Source organism: Lissotriton vulgaris, chromosome 2_1 (assembly GCF_964263255.1).
Source record: "Lissotriton vulgaris chromosome 2_1, aLisVul1.2, whole genome shotgun sequence".
Classification (NCBI taxonomy): Eukaryota; Metazoa; Chordata; class Amphibia; order Caudata; family Salamandridae; genus Lissotriton; species Lissotriton vulgaris.
In genome coordinates, this window is record NC_141687.1 from 786,806,938 (window position 1) to 786,822,608 (window position 15,671).

The 15,671-nt window shown below is 44.6% G+C and overlaps 1 protein-coding gene across 1 annotated transcript in view; it reads right to left on the reverse strand.

Moving 5' to 3' along the window:
* Positions 1–15,671, reverse strand: part of LOC147731161 (dynein axonemal heavy chain 11-like) — a 1,538,124-nt gene that overhangs the window by 942,809 nt on the left and 579,644 nt on the right. The window contains exon 20 of the mRNA XM_086956147.1: positions 5,112–5,273. Coding sequence (XP_086812273.1) covers positions 5,112–5,273 — 162 coding nt within the window. The remainder of the gene's footprint in view (positions 1–5,111; positions 5,274–15,671) is intronic.

Below are 15,671 nucleotides of genomic sequence, written 5' to 3' on the forward strand. Positions count from 1 at the left end.
GGAGTCATTGTTCTGAAATTCAATATGTGTCTGGACTCTTTGCGTCTTAAGAGTTTTTCATTGTGACCACCCCTGTCTGATAGGCTCATTGTTTCCAGACCCCAGAAGCGTAGTTGTTTCCAGTCACCGCTGTGGTTGGCTTCCATATGTTTGGCAACGGCATTACCCCTGTCCTTGTGTACCGTTGCACGTACATGTTCCAAAATGCGCTTTTTTAGCTCGCAAATGGTGCTGCCAATATATCTCAATTTGCACAGGCATTCGATCATGTATATGGTATATTTGCTGTTACATGTTATACATTCTTTAATTTGCCAGATCTTTTTGTTGGGCATAGTTATTTCTGTTGTTGGCTTGGCAATGTCGCACACTTTGCAGTTATAGCATTTTATGAAGCCTTTCATTTGTAACCATTGTTTCTTTTTTGCAGTCTTTTGAAAGTGACTGTGAACCAGTTGGTCCTGCAAGTTTCTGGCCCTTCTGTATGTTATTACAGGGTGTTTGCCCATTTTTTGGCCTATGATTGGGTCTAATTGTAGGATTTTCCAGTTTTTTCTCAAGATATGATTTATTTGCTTGGAGTGGTAAGATGTACCATTTTCAGCAGGCTGGACTATTGTAATGCCCTCCTGCTTGGGTCCCCTTAGTTCCTGTTGGACAGGCTCCAGAGGGTCCAATTAGCAGCTGCTAAGTTGGCTTTGGGGCTTCCGAGAAGAGCTCACGGACGGTCCGCTCTGGGAAAACTGCACTGTCTGCCGGTAAGACAGAGGATAATATTTAAGGCCCTCTGCATAGTCTTTAGGGCTCTCCACGGAACTGGCCCAGCTCCTTTACAATCGAAATTCGCCTGGTACACTCCAACCAGACAGCTTCGATCCTCTGAGGCCAAGCTGGTAGTTGTACCCAGATTCAGGAAAGTCAGAGCCGGAGGCAGATCCTTTGAGGTGGCAGCTACCAAACTATGGAATACTCTCCCTGTCGAGATTAGGCACCTCACTGAACTCCTCCCGTTTAGAAAAAGGATTAAAACCTGGTTATTTCCCTGTTAACCACCTGAAAGCTCACACTCCCCATGTTCACTTCCGTCTCCTCTGATCTTATCAGCGCCAGGATGCCTGCAATGGTGACAGCCGCGCTCTACAAATTCCTAAAATAAATAAATAAATACAATCCATCATAGAATCTTTGAGTCTCATTTGCTCATGACATGTCCAACAATATCAAAACACTAGCACTATCTCCATCTGTTAGTCTATTCTGGCTATTGACAAGGCTCACAAGGAAGGATTCCATTCATATGCCATCTTTAATCCCAGCCTTCAAGGGATTTAGAACTTCCTTGAACTAACAATGGCCTAAAGACTGTAGGGTTACGTCTGACATTGCTACTGCATTAGCTTTATATTGAAACTAGCAGCCCGCCCCAGCGTTGCCTGGGGCAGAAAGGGGCTGGGGGCAGCATTTGAGGCTTGCATGCACTTCTGCCCCCGGTCCCCTCCCACCCCGGCCCGGCCTGTCCCGGCCCCCTCCCGTCCCGGCCCCCCCTCCCGCCTGATCCTTACCTCAGCCGCCGGTCCCACTCCATGCGCCCCACCCGCACAGGTCGCCACTCCCGCACAGGCCGCCACTCTCGAGGCGCCCCGCCTGCACAGGCCGCCACTCTCCTGGCACCCCATCCGCACAGGCCGCCACCCTCCATGCGCCCCGCCCGCACAGGCAGCCACTTCGCCCAGCAGCAAGCAGGGCCGCGGCAGTCCTCCCAGCAGGTCGCGATCTTCTGCGCCATTTCCGGAAGTGTTGCCACGCAAATGATGTCATCATGCAGACGTCGCGGCCGGCGCTACTTGCAAGGGACTACTTTATTTTTATTTCGAATTTTTTTAAACAACGTATATTTTTATTTTTAATAGCCTATGTCCTTCTGCTTGCCCTGAAGTTGTCTTGGGTGTTTTGATTGGTGGTGTACTTTCCGAGTTTACCTGGATCAAAGGGTTGTGTTCTCTCTTTATAATAGTAGTATAGATGTGCAGAGATGATCTGGAAAGCATACGAAAGTGGGTTAATAACAGCTGCAGCCCGTCCAGGTAAGAGCGGTGAGGGATTTCAACGGACGATGATGCTGGAAAATTAAATAAATAATTAATTTTCTCTTGTCATCGTCCATCGAAATCCCCCCTAGCTGGCCCCACCACTCTTACCTGCATGGGTCACAGATGTTTATTAATTGGAGTGGTTGTGAGGCCACAGCAAGGAATAAGTCTGCAAACTTGTCAGGATAAAACACAGTTTCAATAATTCAAATAAGGGCTCAGACCCCTCGTAGCTATGGCACAGAGCACAAAGGATTAATTTAGGAAAATGTGTACAGTATTAAGCAGTAACAAAACCAAACAGATGGAAAGTCAAAACACAACACTATAAAAAACACTCAACAGTTTTAGAATCTTTTAGGAGTGAAATGAAACAAAAATAACAAAAATCCATGGTAAGGAACCAGAGATAGGTATTTTTTAAGATGTAAGGCAAAAAGAGCCAGAAAAGGGAAAGCACCAATCAGTAGTCCTTTTTCATGGAATACTAGATGCGCCTTTGCCCAGTCAAGATTTCTACCTTCGGATCTAGTCTCCTTTATGGAGCTCAAAATCCTCCTACGTGTCAAGACTGAAACCGTATCCGACGACCTCGCTTCGAAAATGGACACCTTTACTATGAGGATGCAATGATGCTCCAGAAATCTTGGAAGTCTAAAACTTTTCTTCAAAGTCCAAAGTTTTCAGAGTTTCTGGAGAAGCTCCCCTTGGCCACTTTCAAGACTCCTGAGACGTCAGAGACAGCACTTAGCGCCTGATTACGAGTGTGGTGGAGTGGGAGTGGACCGCCATGCTGGCGGCCCACTCCCACACCGATAAACCTGTGTGAGCATCATCCACCTGATTCCAAGTTTACTTGTGTCTGGCAGGGTTTTTTTGGTGGTCCCATGGCGGTGCCTCTGAAAATGGGCACCACAATGGGAATGGCAAAAGCAGTTCCTGCGTTGCATGGACTGTAAAGTCCATGCTGTGCAGAAACTGGGGTGTAATCACACAGGGGGGCACATGTTGTGTCTGCCTGCATGCTTCCACATGGGCAACAGGGCTCCCGTTGTTTCAGGCCTGCCAGCCTTTTCATAGAGTAAAGACCTCCCTGACACCGCTGGCCGTCCTGAAACTCGTAATATGCATGGCGGTGCAGACAGGTGCTGAGCCCCTGACTGCTGCGCCACTACCGGGGAAACAGCGGGTCCATTTCGGTTGCTGTGGTGCAATAGCGGGCCGACTGCCAAAGTTGTAATTGGGCGGTCAGACCGCCGGTGCGGCGGTGGCTGGACCGCTGCCCCCTCAAATCTAGCAGTCTTCAGATCAACAGACTCATAATTAGGCCCTTAGTGGCCAGGACTCACTCCTGCAGAGGCCATCAGCAGTGTCCAGTCCAGTTCCAGTCACTACAGGTCACCTGGGCACTTCAGGAAAAAGGCACTTGCAGCTTCATGTATTGCTGTAGCCACATGGGAGGTCAGCCAACTAGTCCTTGGAGTCCATGTCTTAGTTCTGGGCACAAGTGGGAGAAGATCTAGCCCTTCAGGGCTCCACACAGGTCCAGTCCTCTATTGTTCTGTTGCAGGTCCAAAAGGTGGTCTGATGAGCTATTGGCAAGGTGCCAGATTTGGAGGTTTTACTATCCACTCGGTGAGATGACACTTAGCCACTCCCTAACCAGAGAGAAAAAAAATCCTAGGGGCAAGCCTTCCCACATTTGCAGCACATCCAAATGACCTTACTGTAATCTATCCCATAGTGCACTATTTTAAGGCAAATCCAACATGGCACTGAAGGGAGCTTTTGTGCCAGCCCGGAGTATGATATGAGAAATGAACAGCCCACTCTTCCTCAGCAACACCAATCTGGTTCTAGAACCAGATCCCTCCACACTCGGCTGGTGATAAACTGGATACAGAGCGCCTATGAACTACAGCCTTAACTTCCCTGGGTCTCCTTTTACACTTAACTATAAATGGGGAGGCCTCACCTTGGTTCCTTTCATGTTAAAGAAGTTCTGGGACACTCCACAGCTATCTTTTTTATGGTGGTGTCTGTCACATATCTAAAACCTAGGTCTTTCTGTGAGATGAACTAAGCTATTGTTCCTATCTTTCACACGTTATTAAGGGGAAGCAATGAAAAGGTCATCTGTTAGCAGACTAATGCTAATTAACCTATTGAAGACTCATGCAGGTAAAGTATACTTTTTTAAGTCACTTTTCCTGAATATTTAATAAACATCTGACCTCACCACTGAATTGGATTTGTAATAGCCATTACATTCAGTATTTGAAATATTCCAGAAGCCTGTCCCATAGAGGAGATAGAAGGGCTATGATTTTATTTTAAAATATCGTTTTTTTGCATAGGGCAGCTACAGCACTTTACAGTCAAGATGGCTTTAGGGGGGCTATTCACTGGCGGCATATGTTATAAATCTACAAAGGCAGAGAATAATCATTTTGGACAGCATAGCATATGATGGCTTTTTGCCCCGAAATCAAAAGCTACTGTGTGAAGGTATTCTGAACACTATGCTGCTAAGTTATCAATATAATGTGCAACACCTACCATCTTTATGATGATCTTTTATGGGGATAGGATTAATATTTTGAATTTAAAGAAAAAATATTCTCTAGAGAATTAGCTAATTTCACTCACATGCACAGTCCAATTGTCAATATTATAAGTATAATCATTGTGGATATTTCTTTCTGTATTGGTTCAAAATGTTTAGTTATTGTTTATTCTGCAGCATAGCCAGATTGAATTTACAAACAGAATTAAATTATCCTAGTTAAATAGCTGTTTTGATTTGTGTAGGACTGCTTATTTCCGATTTGAAAATGCCTTCTTTCCCAAACTAGAAATTCCATGTAAAACATTGGCTGATTGTCCAGTACATATTGCATTGCCATAGTTTCAAAATGAATTTTCATTATTGCACTCCTTTACTATATTAAGTCATATTGGATAAGCTAACAAATAGAAACACGCAAAAAACATAAAAAGGAAACAGCTCTACCAACTTACATCAAGTCCATCCATCTTCTCAATAAAACTGCTACTGACGGATTGCAAAGCGACTTGTGGCCAGGCATGAAACCAGTCTATAGCTGTGCAGTTCACGAGAGCAGGGAACTTTCTTGCTCTTGCCCTGAGGGTGAATCCTACTGGGGAAAAACATAACACCACCTGCAAAACAAACAATCCTATTTCACACTAGGCCATTTTGAAAGATAAATTATGAAACAATATGATGCACACACATTATTGACTTACCGAGTCCCACTTTTAGAAGTCTTTTAAAACTGTATTTAAGTCAGCGTTTAAAGAACTAACGACTGCAAAGCACACGTCTTTCTATTTCTCTCCATATATTTTCTGATACAGCACTACTGTTCCTATATTTAAGCTGTTTCACAGACAAAAGCCATCCTACCAAATAATATGCTCAAATGTTGTTACAAAAATATGAATTAAGACTTCTATAATGAAGCTTGAGTCAACAGTGGAGGGGAACCCCATGGTTGAATTGTTAGTGAGTATTCTCCCTCAGACCAATTTGCGCCAAAGTTTGGCAAAACACCATGCAAAGTTTCAGACTTCATAGTAACGAAGTGGTGCAGATTGCTCAAAGCGAGATAGTTTTAAGGGGATGTCACCATCCGTGTGTTTTGATTTACCATGGAAATTCCAAAATTTAACTTTTGCCATGATGAACTATGAAACAGAAGACCCCCATTTGGCAGGCGCCTCGTGTTTGGCTCGATTTTGTGTCTTTCCTTGAATTTGTGTCTTTTTTCCCAGCTGTTTTTAAGTTCTAAGCAAAAATGAAAATCAGCTATACATGTGCCAGTTAACAACAATGCAAATAAAAATGTGACGGTTCTGCATAGGCCCTGTAATGTTTGTGAACATCAGGAACATGTAAAAAGCAATAAGTAGCATTCCGATTTCCTTATTTTCCCATGCTCGCAAACATCATAGAATGCAATTAGCTGGAATATTCCCTAAACATTTTCAGAAAACGACCGCCTTTTTCACTCGAATTTTATGACGAACTGAAAAATTTAGAGGGGGAAAACTAAAACAAATTGGTTGATTACCCATGAAAATAATATTGCTACCCGAGTTAAAATGATGCTTACGCTGTTGCACTTTGCTTTCATGACTGACAAAACACCCGTTTGTAAAGAAAACATGACTGAACATTGTAGAGCGCAATAGACAAAATGAAGCAGCTCATTGGGAGAGCCAGCGCTCCATTCTGCACAAACGCGCACGGCCTCCTTTGCAGACCTATTTCAGGCCTATCATGCAGGTCGGAAAAGTACAAAAATGAAAAGGGCTTTCATCCACACACCCCCAGCCTCACCGAAACCACTGGGTTGCATTATAAAAAAAAAACATTGTATTCTGGGAGTTATAGTTTTGATTTACTTCACCTGCTGATAACTATTTGTAGATGGAAAGCCTTGGCCTGGATACAAACAGCCCCCACTGAAACCTATGCAATCTGTGCCACATGGCGTTTAATCTGGTTTCATGACAAAAGCTTTCATTCGAATTACCCTCAGTCTCTGGGTTTTAATCTGAGCAATTTCTTGCAGGCACTATGCTAAGGTAACTCACCGAGGTAATGGGGATAACTAGCAGAAACCCAGTCACAAACACCGTTCCTGCAAACCGTTCCTCATTGCTCTCTGGAAAACCTGGACAAGGCATGGAAACTGGCAATACACAAAGGATACTTCCTGTGTGTTTTGCACCTGACTTCCACTTGGGAACTCAGAATGAAGAAGATATTGTACACAGTACAAGTTTGTTGCTTAGCGTTCCCCTGCCTTTGGCTGGGTTTGCTCTATAGAAATACAATGCACTTACATACATACAAACCTATAGGTGATGATTCCTACGACTGCAAAGACAGGATAGGGATAGAGACTAAAAAAGTTCATCATCCACTGAAAATTATTTCTCCAATTAGAAGTAAAGGTTTGAGTAGGCATTACTCTATCCGCTGCCTCAGAATTGATTTTGTTGGCAAAGGGGCAACAAATTAGATGGACACGACCTACAGATCAATTTGTCCAGCATCCCTTTGTGCATCCATATCTCTATCATTCCGCCTTCCACTCTGTATGTGTTGACGTAGGTGCTCTTTACATCTATTATCTGCGTTGTTTAGGAAAATATTTGTCTGTTTCTTTACTGTCTGTGCATGCCTGCCTCTCTATGTAGAGCTGTGTAGCTATGTTCCAGTCCCCCTCTCTCTCCTTCTCTGGCTTGCTCTGACATCTAGCAACCTTTATGGTTCGCAATTATTCCAAAGGTCGAGTCCAGAAATGGTCTCATTTCTACCCCCTTATTTTACCAGATTTTTACTTTCTTTTCCTAGTCCTTACTTTTTTTTCTTCTTCCTCCTTGCCATTCAAAAGGGTAAGGTTGGCTACTCACTAAAATTCCTGTTTAGGAATAACATTCCATTCAAACGTTTCCTTTCCAATTTCCTTTCTTGTTCTCACTTTTCCAATCTTCTGTCGTCTCTAGTGTCTGAAGGTGGCATAAGGTGTGGCATAAGGTGCTATGCAGCCACTCAACCTAACCTGTGCATGTACAACTGCATATCTTGTGGTTTGTGGGCATGGGTCCCTGTGGATCTGTGTGTAAACGTGAATAGAATCCGTAGATGGGGTTTTTTTTTGTCTACGTTGATCTCTGTGGGTATATTACTGTGTCTGCATCTGTGCTTCAATAAATGACCTATCTCGCTGTGTGTGCATGAGGATGTTGTGTGCATGCTATATATGTTATGTTATTAACATTTGTTTAGCCAAATAGCTATGGTTGGTGCGACTTTGCAGTGATTTCGGTGGACCAGGCATGACCTTCCAAATGGCTCCAAATCTACCACCACAGACTGAAGACAGATTAGGGGCCTCATTTATGAGGCCTTGCGTCAGTTTTGCGCTTCCGATGCGTCACTTTTTGTGACGCATCGGCGGCGTGAAACTTGCCTCCTGTTGCGCACTGTTTACAAAGTGACGCATCTAAGCAGATGCGTCACTTTGTAAACCCCTGCGCTAAATTATAACTGCGTCCGGTATAATGTATGCAGGATGGGGCGTTCCCCCGCAAAAAGCTTCCTAGAAGTGACGCAGTGAAATCTGTGAGATTTCACTGCGTCACTTTTAGGACGCCGTTGCGTCAAAATCTTGCGCCTGCCTCATAGCAGGCGTAAGACTGACGCAGGCCCTTTCACATGGGGCTTGCCCATGTAAAAGGACGCATTGCTGGAGTTGCGTCACTTTTGTGACACACTCCAGCAATGAGTCACTTTTGCGATTACAGATACGTCAGAAATACTGACGTATCTGTAACTCCTTGCGACATGATGCGTCATACTGTAAATATGACGCATCAGGAATGTCGCAAGGAGTGCACACTGAGAAGTGACGCATGCTGCTTTCACGCAGCGATGCGTCATTTCTCATAAATGAGGCCCTAGGTTTGTGGAAGTGTGGAAGAGGCATGTTTCTAGATTTGTGCGGGTGGAGGTGTTGACTTTGTAGACCTGTGGGTGAGATTAAAGGGCTGTGTAAGATAGTCTTCCCGGTCCGTAGGTTGGTCCCTTTACCAGCAGATGTATATGAGGGTGGTTAGTGGCATGTGCTCTGTTGTATGCCGAAACAATCAGCCAATTTTGCTTTGATGTACTTTGTTGTAAGTCAGGGTGTGGAGTATCTGATAGTGATTGCTGTTTAAATCAGGGTGATATCGTTCATATATGTACTGTTTTCTCTAGCTGTGAGTTGTATGTGATGCATATTGTATACAAACGTCAAATAAGTGGCATTGTCAGTACTTTAGGGGTTAGCTTTCTATCATGCAGGAAACAGCAGCGGTCATTTGTGAAGATGTTCTACCCTCTGTACCAACTTCTTTTGTTCCTACTCTCGGTTTTGGATCCACCCATTGGTCTGGATGCCAAATTGCGGAAAGATGCTCAGCCTGGCATTTGTTACAGTTTCAAAAAACTCAATAATCATGTTCCCAGAGAAGGATACAGCTATCTTGATCTTAAGGAAACACTGCAGGGGGCTGTTCGAAGTTGGCTTAAGGAGACACTTAGTTTTTTCCGACGCTCACACTGAACCGCTGCCTATAGCCCTCAAGCTGCAGAATCTGCTAATTTTCAAATGCATAGCTCATTTAAGAGGTTTGATTAACATATGTTTCCACTGTGAATTATGTCACAGACTATTTAAAATTGTCTGGGATGAACACACTACCTTTCGGGTGGTATGCTGCGGGCTCAACAAAGCTCCAATTACGTAATAAATGAATACGCCAAAATCTGCCTTTGCTATTCATCTCAAAATTAGGCTCGATAAACAGAAAATGTTTTAGCCAATAACTAAACATCCGCCACGAGGTGTAGCGCTTTACCTCATGATATTACTAATAAAAACCTGTGCCTGAGAATTCTGAATGCCATGAGGACCTCAGTGCAAAATATATATACATTCACTTTAAACTATTTTAGGATAGATAGATAGATACACTTTACACACTGAATACAAAATACACAATACACAATATAGTTCTATAGCCAATATAATAAAAACAATTCACCTTGTAGGTAATATTTGCGGTCTATTTATTCTCTTTTTTAATTACAAGGGGTGCGTTTTATACCTCTGCAAAAACATTCTGTTTTAAGTCAATGTAAATCCACTTAATTCTCCAAAGACCAGTGGCAGGTTTCGAAGCTAAAAAGGATTCTAGAAACTCATGGATCCGGCAGCCATCTTGACATCTCTGAAACAGGCAGGTCCCTAATTACAATGTCCCTACGACACGATGGAAATTAGCATTGAGGCACAAGGAACGTGTCATCCGAGGCGAACAGCATGACACCTTGGAGAAGCAAGGCAGACGGTTCAATCTGCCAGCATTGGAATGATGATATTTTTGCTAACCCAGAATCCCCAGGGCTACTGCTAGCTTGTCTAAAATCAGGTTTGCTGGAATATCAATGCGTCCTGTGAAAGCGAGGGTTGTTCTCACTGAACTTTAATCACGTTTCTGACTTTCTAAATGAAAACAAAAAAAAGGAAATATATTTGATTACGGGGTGTACAAAGTTCGTGAAGTTAGGTTTTGACAACTTTGTAAAAGCTTTTTTACAGCATCGTTCATCGGCACTGATTGGAGAAAAATGTAGGTTTTGAAAACTTTGTAAACGCTTTTTTACAGCATCATTCATCGGCACTGATTGGAAAAAAATGTGGCTTCTAGCAGTCCGTCTCTGCTCCCGGTTCCTGTGCTGTGCAGGAGCTTAATTTGGCGGTCCGCCAGAGTCCCGGGGGCTGAATACAGCACCTTTCGGCAGCGGAAGTTGTAGTGCACCCCTGGAGAGCGCCTACCTGCTCCATTAGATGAGGGATCGTCCCGGGCGCGACCTCGGAAGGATCCCGTACCCGTGAGGCAAAATGGCGGCTGCCGGGCGGCCTTGATCACCGGATCCTTTGGTGCCAGCGGAGGTTGCCACCTGAAGACCTTGGCCTGGCATTCCATTTTATATCAGCACTAGAGGTGATCTGGGCCCCACCGCGACGAACGTGTTCGCCCTCGCTGCCCTCCTTAGAGATGCACTCCAGTCTGCTCTGCGCCGCGGCTCGCTTGTCTGACTCCAATATTGCGGCGCCTTAGGGACCTCGGCGCCAACGACTCCCGGGACGGACTTACAAGCCGGCGATCGGCTGCTGCCAAAGCATCGCCTAAAGAGCTTGCCCTCCTCCTGTGCCCATCCAGCTTCGGCGTTGCTCCGGCTCCTCCATATGGCTCCAGATGATGTGGGATGGCTGTGAGGCGTGTTCTCCCCTCCACCCGGGACAGCGAGACGTCTTTGTTGATGTGCCCCCACTGGCTGCCTGCTGCCCGATGCCTCCCCATACAGGCTATCTTCTTGGATTTTGCCTTGCCTCTTCATCGACTTTGGGGTACCCAGTGAACTTCTCCCAGGTATGGGGGCACGGGAGCCATGACCGACTGATGGTCTTCGGCATTGATCCAGTGGACCCGAGCCCACATGCCTCTTCTCCTTTCCTGACTTTGATTTGCTTTAACTATGTACCCCCCCAGACTTCTCCTGGCACTTTGGGTCATACTCACTGGGTTGCTCTCATGGACTTCTTTACTTTTTTCTTTTGTCCTGGCCGCCATTTTGCTGCTGCTCTCGGCCTCTTTTTCTCCTGACCCGGGCCCGCCATCTTGTAAGTTCCCTCGGCCTTTACCCTTCTCCCTCGTTTCCCCCTTGACGATCCTCAAATGTTTCTGATTTGCCTTTTCTCCATACCCCTGTATCCCTCCTACCCTCCCTACTCCCACCCAAATCTACTATTTGCATATATATGTATATAGAGATAGCTCTAATCACTAGTATATGCTAGTGTAGACCATTGTACTCTCTACCATTCCTACGTGACGCTTAGAGTTAATCCATTTGTATCGCTTCCTTGAGTGACGCTCTTCCTTGTGTGACTTTACAACTTGTACATTTGCAATTTTTTGTGTCTGTATCTTTTATGTAACACACGTACTCCTAAGTCCTTATGTTTTGAAACTGGTTCTTATGTAAAGCCCTCTGACACCTTTGGGAAAAGTTCGCACTATATAAAATCGCATTAAATAAAATAAAGAAAGAAAGAAGACCGACCAACCCTACATTTTGATGGAGTGTTCTCCCACGAAAACAGGGGTTTGTGATTTAAAAAAAATCTCCAACACGACTTTTTGCAAGAACATTTGGCAGCAGGTGTAGTTGTGCAAGGGCACAAAAACGTTTTTCTCGTTACAGTGGTGTTTGCTATCTGACAGGTGTGAGTGCAGTGCTTGGCAGCACCGCGCCCTCGGCAAACATTTGTCTTGATGCCTTTCTTTCAGGCGCAATTGTGCTTGTTTATCCTACAAAGCAGCACTTAAGGGATCATTCCAAAAATACAAGTCTTCCTTGCAGTAAATTCGCTTTTCTGGTCTGTATATCTATATATATCCATACTAATATAATAAAGAGAGAGCCCAAACCTTTGAGGCGGGTAATCTCAGGAACCACAGCACCAATCACAACACCCAATACAGAGTTGGAAAGGGCAGTTGAAGCAGAAGGACATAGGCTATGCAGACACCCACCATATACATTTAAAAGGTAAAAGAACCGTGCCAGCAAAGGAGTCCCTTGTGGGCGTGTCTGCGTTGTGCTGTGGGCGTGTGCTGTGGGCGTGACAAATGTTGGGGGCGTGTGGTACGTTCCGCCCTTCATGCCATGTCTCATATCGTGAGCTAATCCCACCCTGCTCCCTTTAAATACCCCTGCACCCCATAATCATAACCCACCTGTACTCCTTAAAATACCCCAACACCCTTAAACACTAACCCATCTTAACCCTATACATATACCCTGTACCCCAAAACTCAAACCTATCCCTAAACCCTAAAATTACCCCTATACCCCAAAACCCAAACCTATCCCTGAACCCTATAAATACCCCTGTACTCCAAAACCCAAACCTAGCCCTGAACCCTAAAAATACCACTGTACCCTAAAACCCAAACCTACCCCTGAACCCTAAAAAAACCCTGTACCCCAAAACCCAAACCTAGCCCTGAACCCTTAAAATACCCCTGTACCCCAAAACCCAAACCTACCCCTGAACCCAAAAAATACCCCTGTACCCCAAAACCCAAACCTAGCCCTGAACCCTAAAAATAACCCTGTACACCAAAACCCAAACCTACCCCTGAACCCTAAAATACCCCTGTACCCCAAAACCCATACCTATCCCTAAACCCTAAAACTACCCCTGTACCCCATAACCCAAAACTATATCTGAACCCTTAAAATGCCCAAACACCCCAAAGCATATACCTCAGTACCCCAAAACATATACCCCTATACCCACACTTACCTTATCCAAACATTTAAAAAAAACATGTTTTTACCATTCATGCATTTACAACAAATTTTGTTGTGAATGTATGCGTGGTAAAAGCATATAAAATGTCATGCCATGCGTTATAATGGCATTGCGGAGTCGTGATTGCGGAGTCGTGACATTCTGATTATTGCTTTGCCTGAATATGTATGTAACTGCTCCAATCACTATGCTAATAAACAGATTTTCAAAAATAATGGCATTGCGGAGTCATGGTACTTTCGTAATGAAAGTATGCGGAGTGATGGTATGCTGAAAGAAAGTTGCGGAATAATGGGTGCTTACCCTCCCCCGGTAAGTACATTGGTGGCACGGCGGCCCACATCTCCAGCAATATACGCATATTTATTCACCACCCATTTGAAAAATGCACAGGTCTCTCTCATTGATGGCCAGCACTAATCATGGGCGGAAAATCCGTTCCGCTCGTGGATTTCGCGGATTTTCGGTAAATTCGCAATCCGCGAGATTCGCGAATTTCCCGCAAAATCCGCGAGCGGAACGGATTGGGTCAAAAGTTCAAGCTGACTTTTGTAACTCTTTTAGAATGGCGCCGGCAAGCTGCGAGAGCCATTCGAAAATAGTTACAAAAGTCAGCTTCAACAGGAAGCTCTAATAGATAAAGTAAAGCAGGTGCTGCTCAAATTCAGTTACACAATCCTTAATCACCCCAAACTTGGGGTGATTTATGATTGTGTAACTTAATTTGACCTTCAACTGGAGCACCTGTTTTACTTTATCTATTAGTGCTTCCTGTTGAAGCTATTTCTAGCTATTTTAGAATGGCATTGGCAGCTTGCCGGCGCCATTCTAAGTGGGGCTGAGGGCAGAAGGGCACAAAAGTGGGACAGAGGGCAGAAGGGGACAAAAAATGAGTGGGGCAGAGGGCAGAAGGGCACAGAAACGAGTGGTACAGAGGGCAGATGGGCATAAAAAACGAGAGGGTGGCAGTGATTAAGCAGGCAAAAAAAAAAACCCCGCAAAATTGCAAAGCGCCTTGCGAACACCCGCGAACACGCAAAGCGCCTCGCAAACACCTGCGAACACGCAAAAATAAAAAATCAGCAAATTCGCGCGAATTCGCGAATTTTGGGGATTGCCAATTTGCAAATTCGCGAATTCGCAAAATTCGCCCATGCTTAGCCAGCACCGACATACATTTTTAGACACACTTCCCGCCACAAGTTCTAGAATTGCGAACTTTAGAGCTCGGGAGCTACGTTCGAATCTCGGCATCAGCTCAACATCCTGTGATTCCAGGCAAATCGCTTTGTCTCCCCGTGCCTACCACTAATGAATGTGTTCTTCTGTAATGTAAATTGTGCTCATGCCATGTTGTCGAGTTCGCGCTATACAATATTGCAAGGAAAGATAAAGTAGGGAAACTCGAGTTCACACACTACTGAATGTGCACTCTTAAGTGCATCAGCAGTGCACTGTGAATCGGAGCGTTTCACAGGCCTGTCACAGAAAAGAAATGCTATCAAAACGAAATCCTACAAAACAATATACTACTGACCGGCAGCAATTCATACCCGGACAACGTCGGGACGGGCTGCTAGTGTATATATATAGATATATGTAGATATATATGTTACCTACTGGCGGTCGCCAGTAGGTATCTATATTTAGGACCTAGTTTCCTTAGGAAAAGTGTTTTTTGACTTGCCTATTACTTTGGTGAGGTTTGCTGAACCTTCATGAAATTTCCCCCAAAAAGTGCACCACTGTGTCTTAATGTGCATGCAAAGGTTCGGGGTGATCCACCAAGCGGGAGGGCCACGAAAAAGGAGGGGGGTCAAAAAAAGTGTACTTCCTATTATAATTCCCATAGGGATTTTAGACACGACTACTGCCAGAAACACTGAATGGAATTACACCAAATTTGGCGGAAAGATAGCTTTTGGTCCAGAAAGAGCCCTTTGTGTAATTTGGTGTAAATCCGTTCAGTAGTTTTGGGGCTATTAAAAGAAAAACAATTTTGTATATCTAGAGGTATGAACTCTCTGTGAATCTTACCGATCTCATCCAGAGATCTGAATGGCTGCCAATACTTTAAACAGGAAGTGTTGATAGGCATCTTGGGACTCCGCTGAGTACCAATAAAACCATAAAATGAAAGAAAAAGAGGCAGGGTAGGAATACCCTGACTCACAAGCCCTGGTGCTTATGAAGAATATCCATACTAATATAATAAAGAGAGAGCCCAAACCTTTGAGGCGGGTAATCTCAGGAACCACAGCACCAATCACAACACCCAATACAGCGTTGGAAAGGGCAGTTGCAGCAGAAGGACATAGGCTATGCAGACACCCACCATATACATTTAAAAGGTAAAAGAACCGTGTCAGCAAAGTAGTCCCTTGTGGGCGTGTCTGCGTTGTGCTGTGGGCGTGTGCTGTGGGCGTGACAAATGTTGGGGGCGTGTGGTACGTTCCGCCCTTCATGCCATGTCTCATATCGTGAGCTAATCCCACCCTGCTCCCTTTAAATACCCCTACACCCCATAATCATAACCCACCTGTACTCCTTAAAATACCCCAACACCCTTAAACACTAACCCATCTTAACCCTATACATATACCCTGTACCC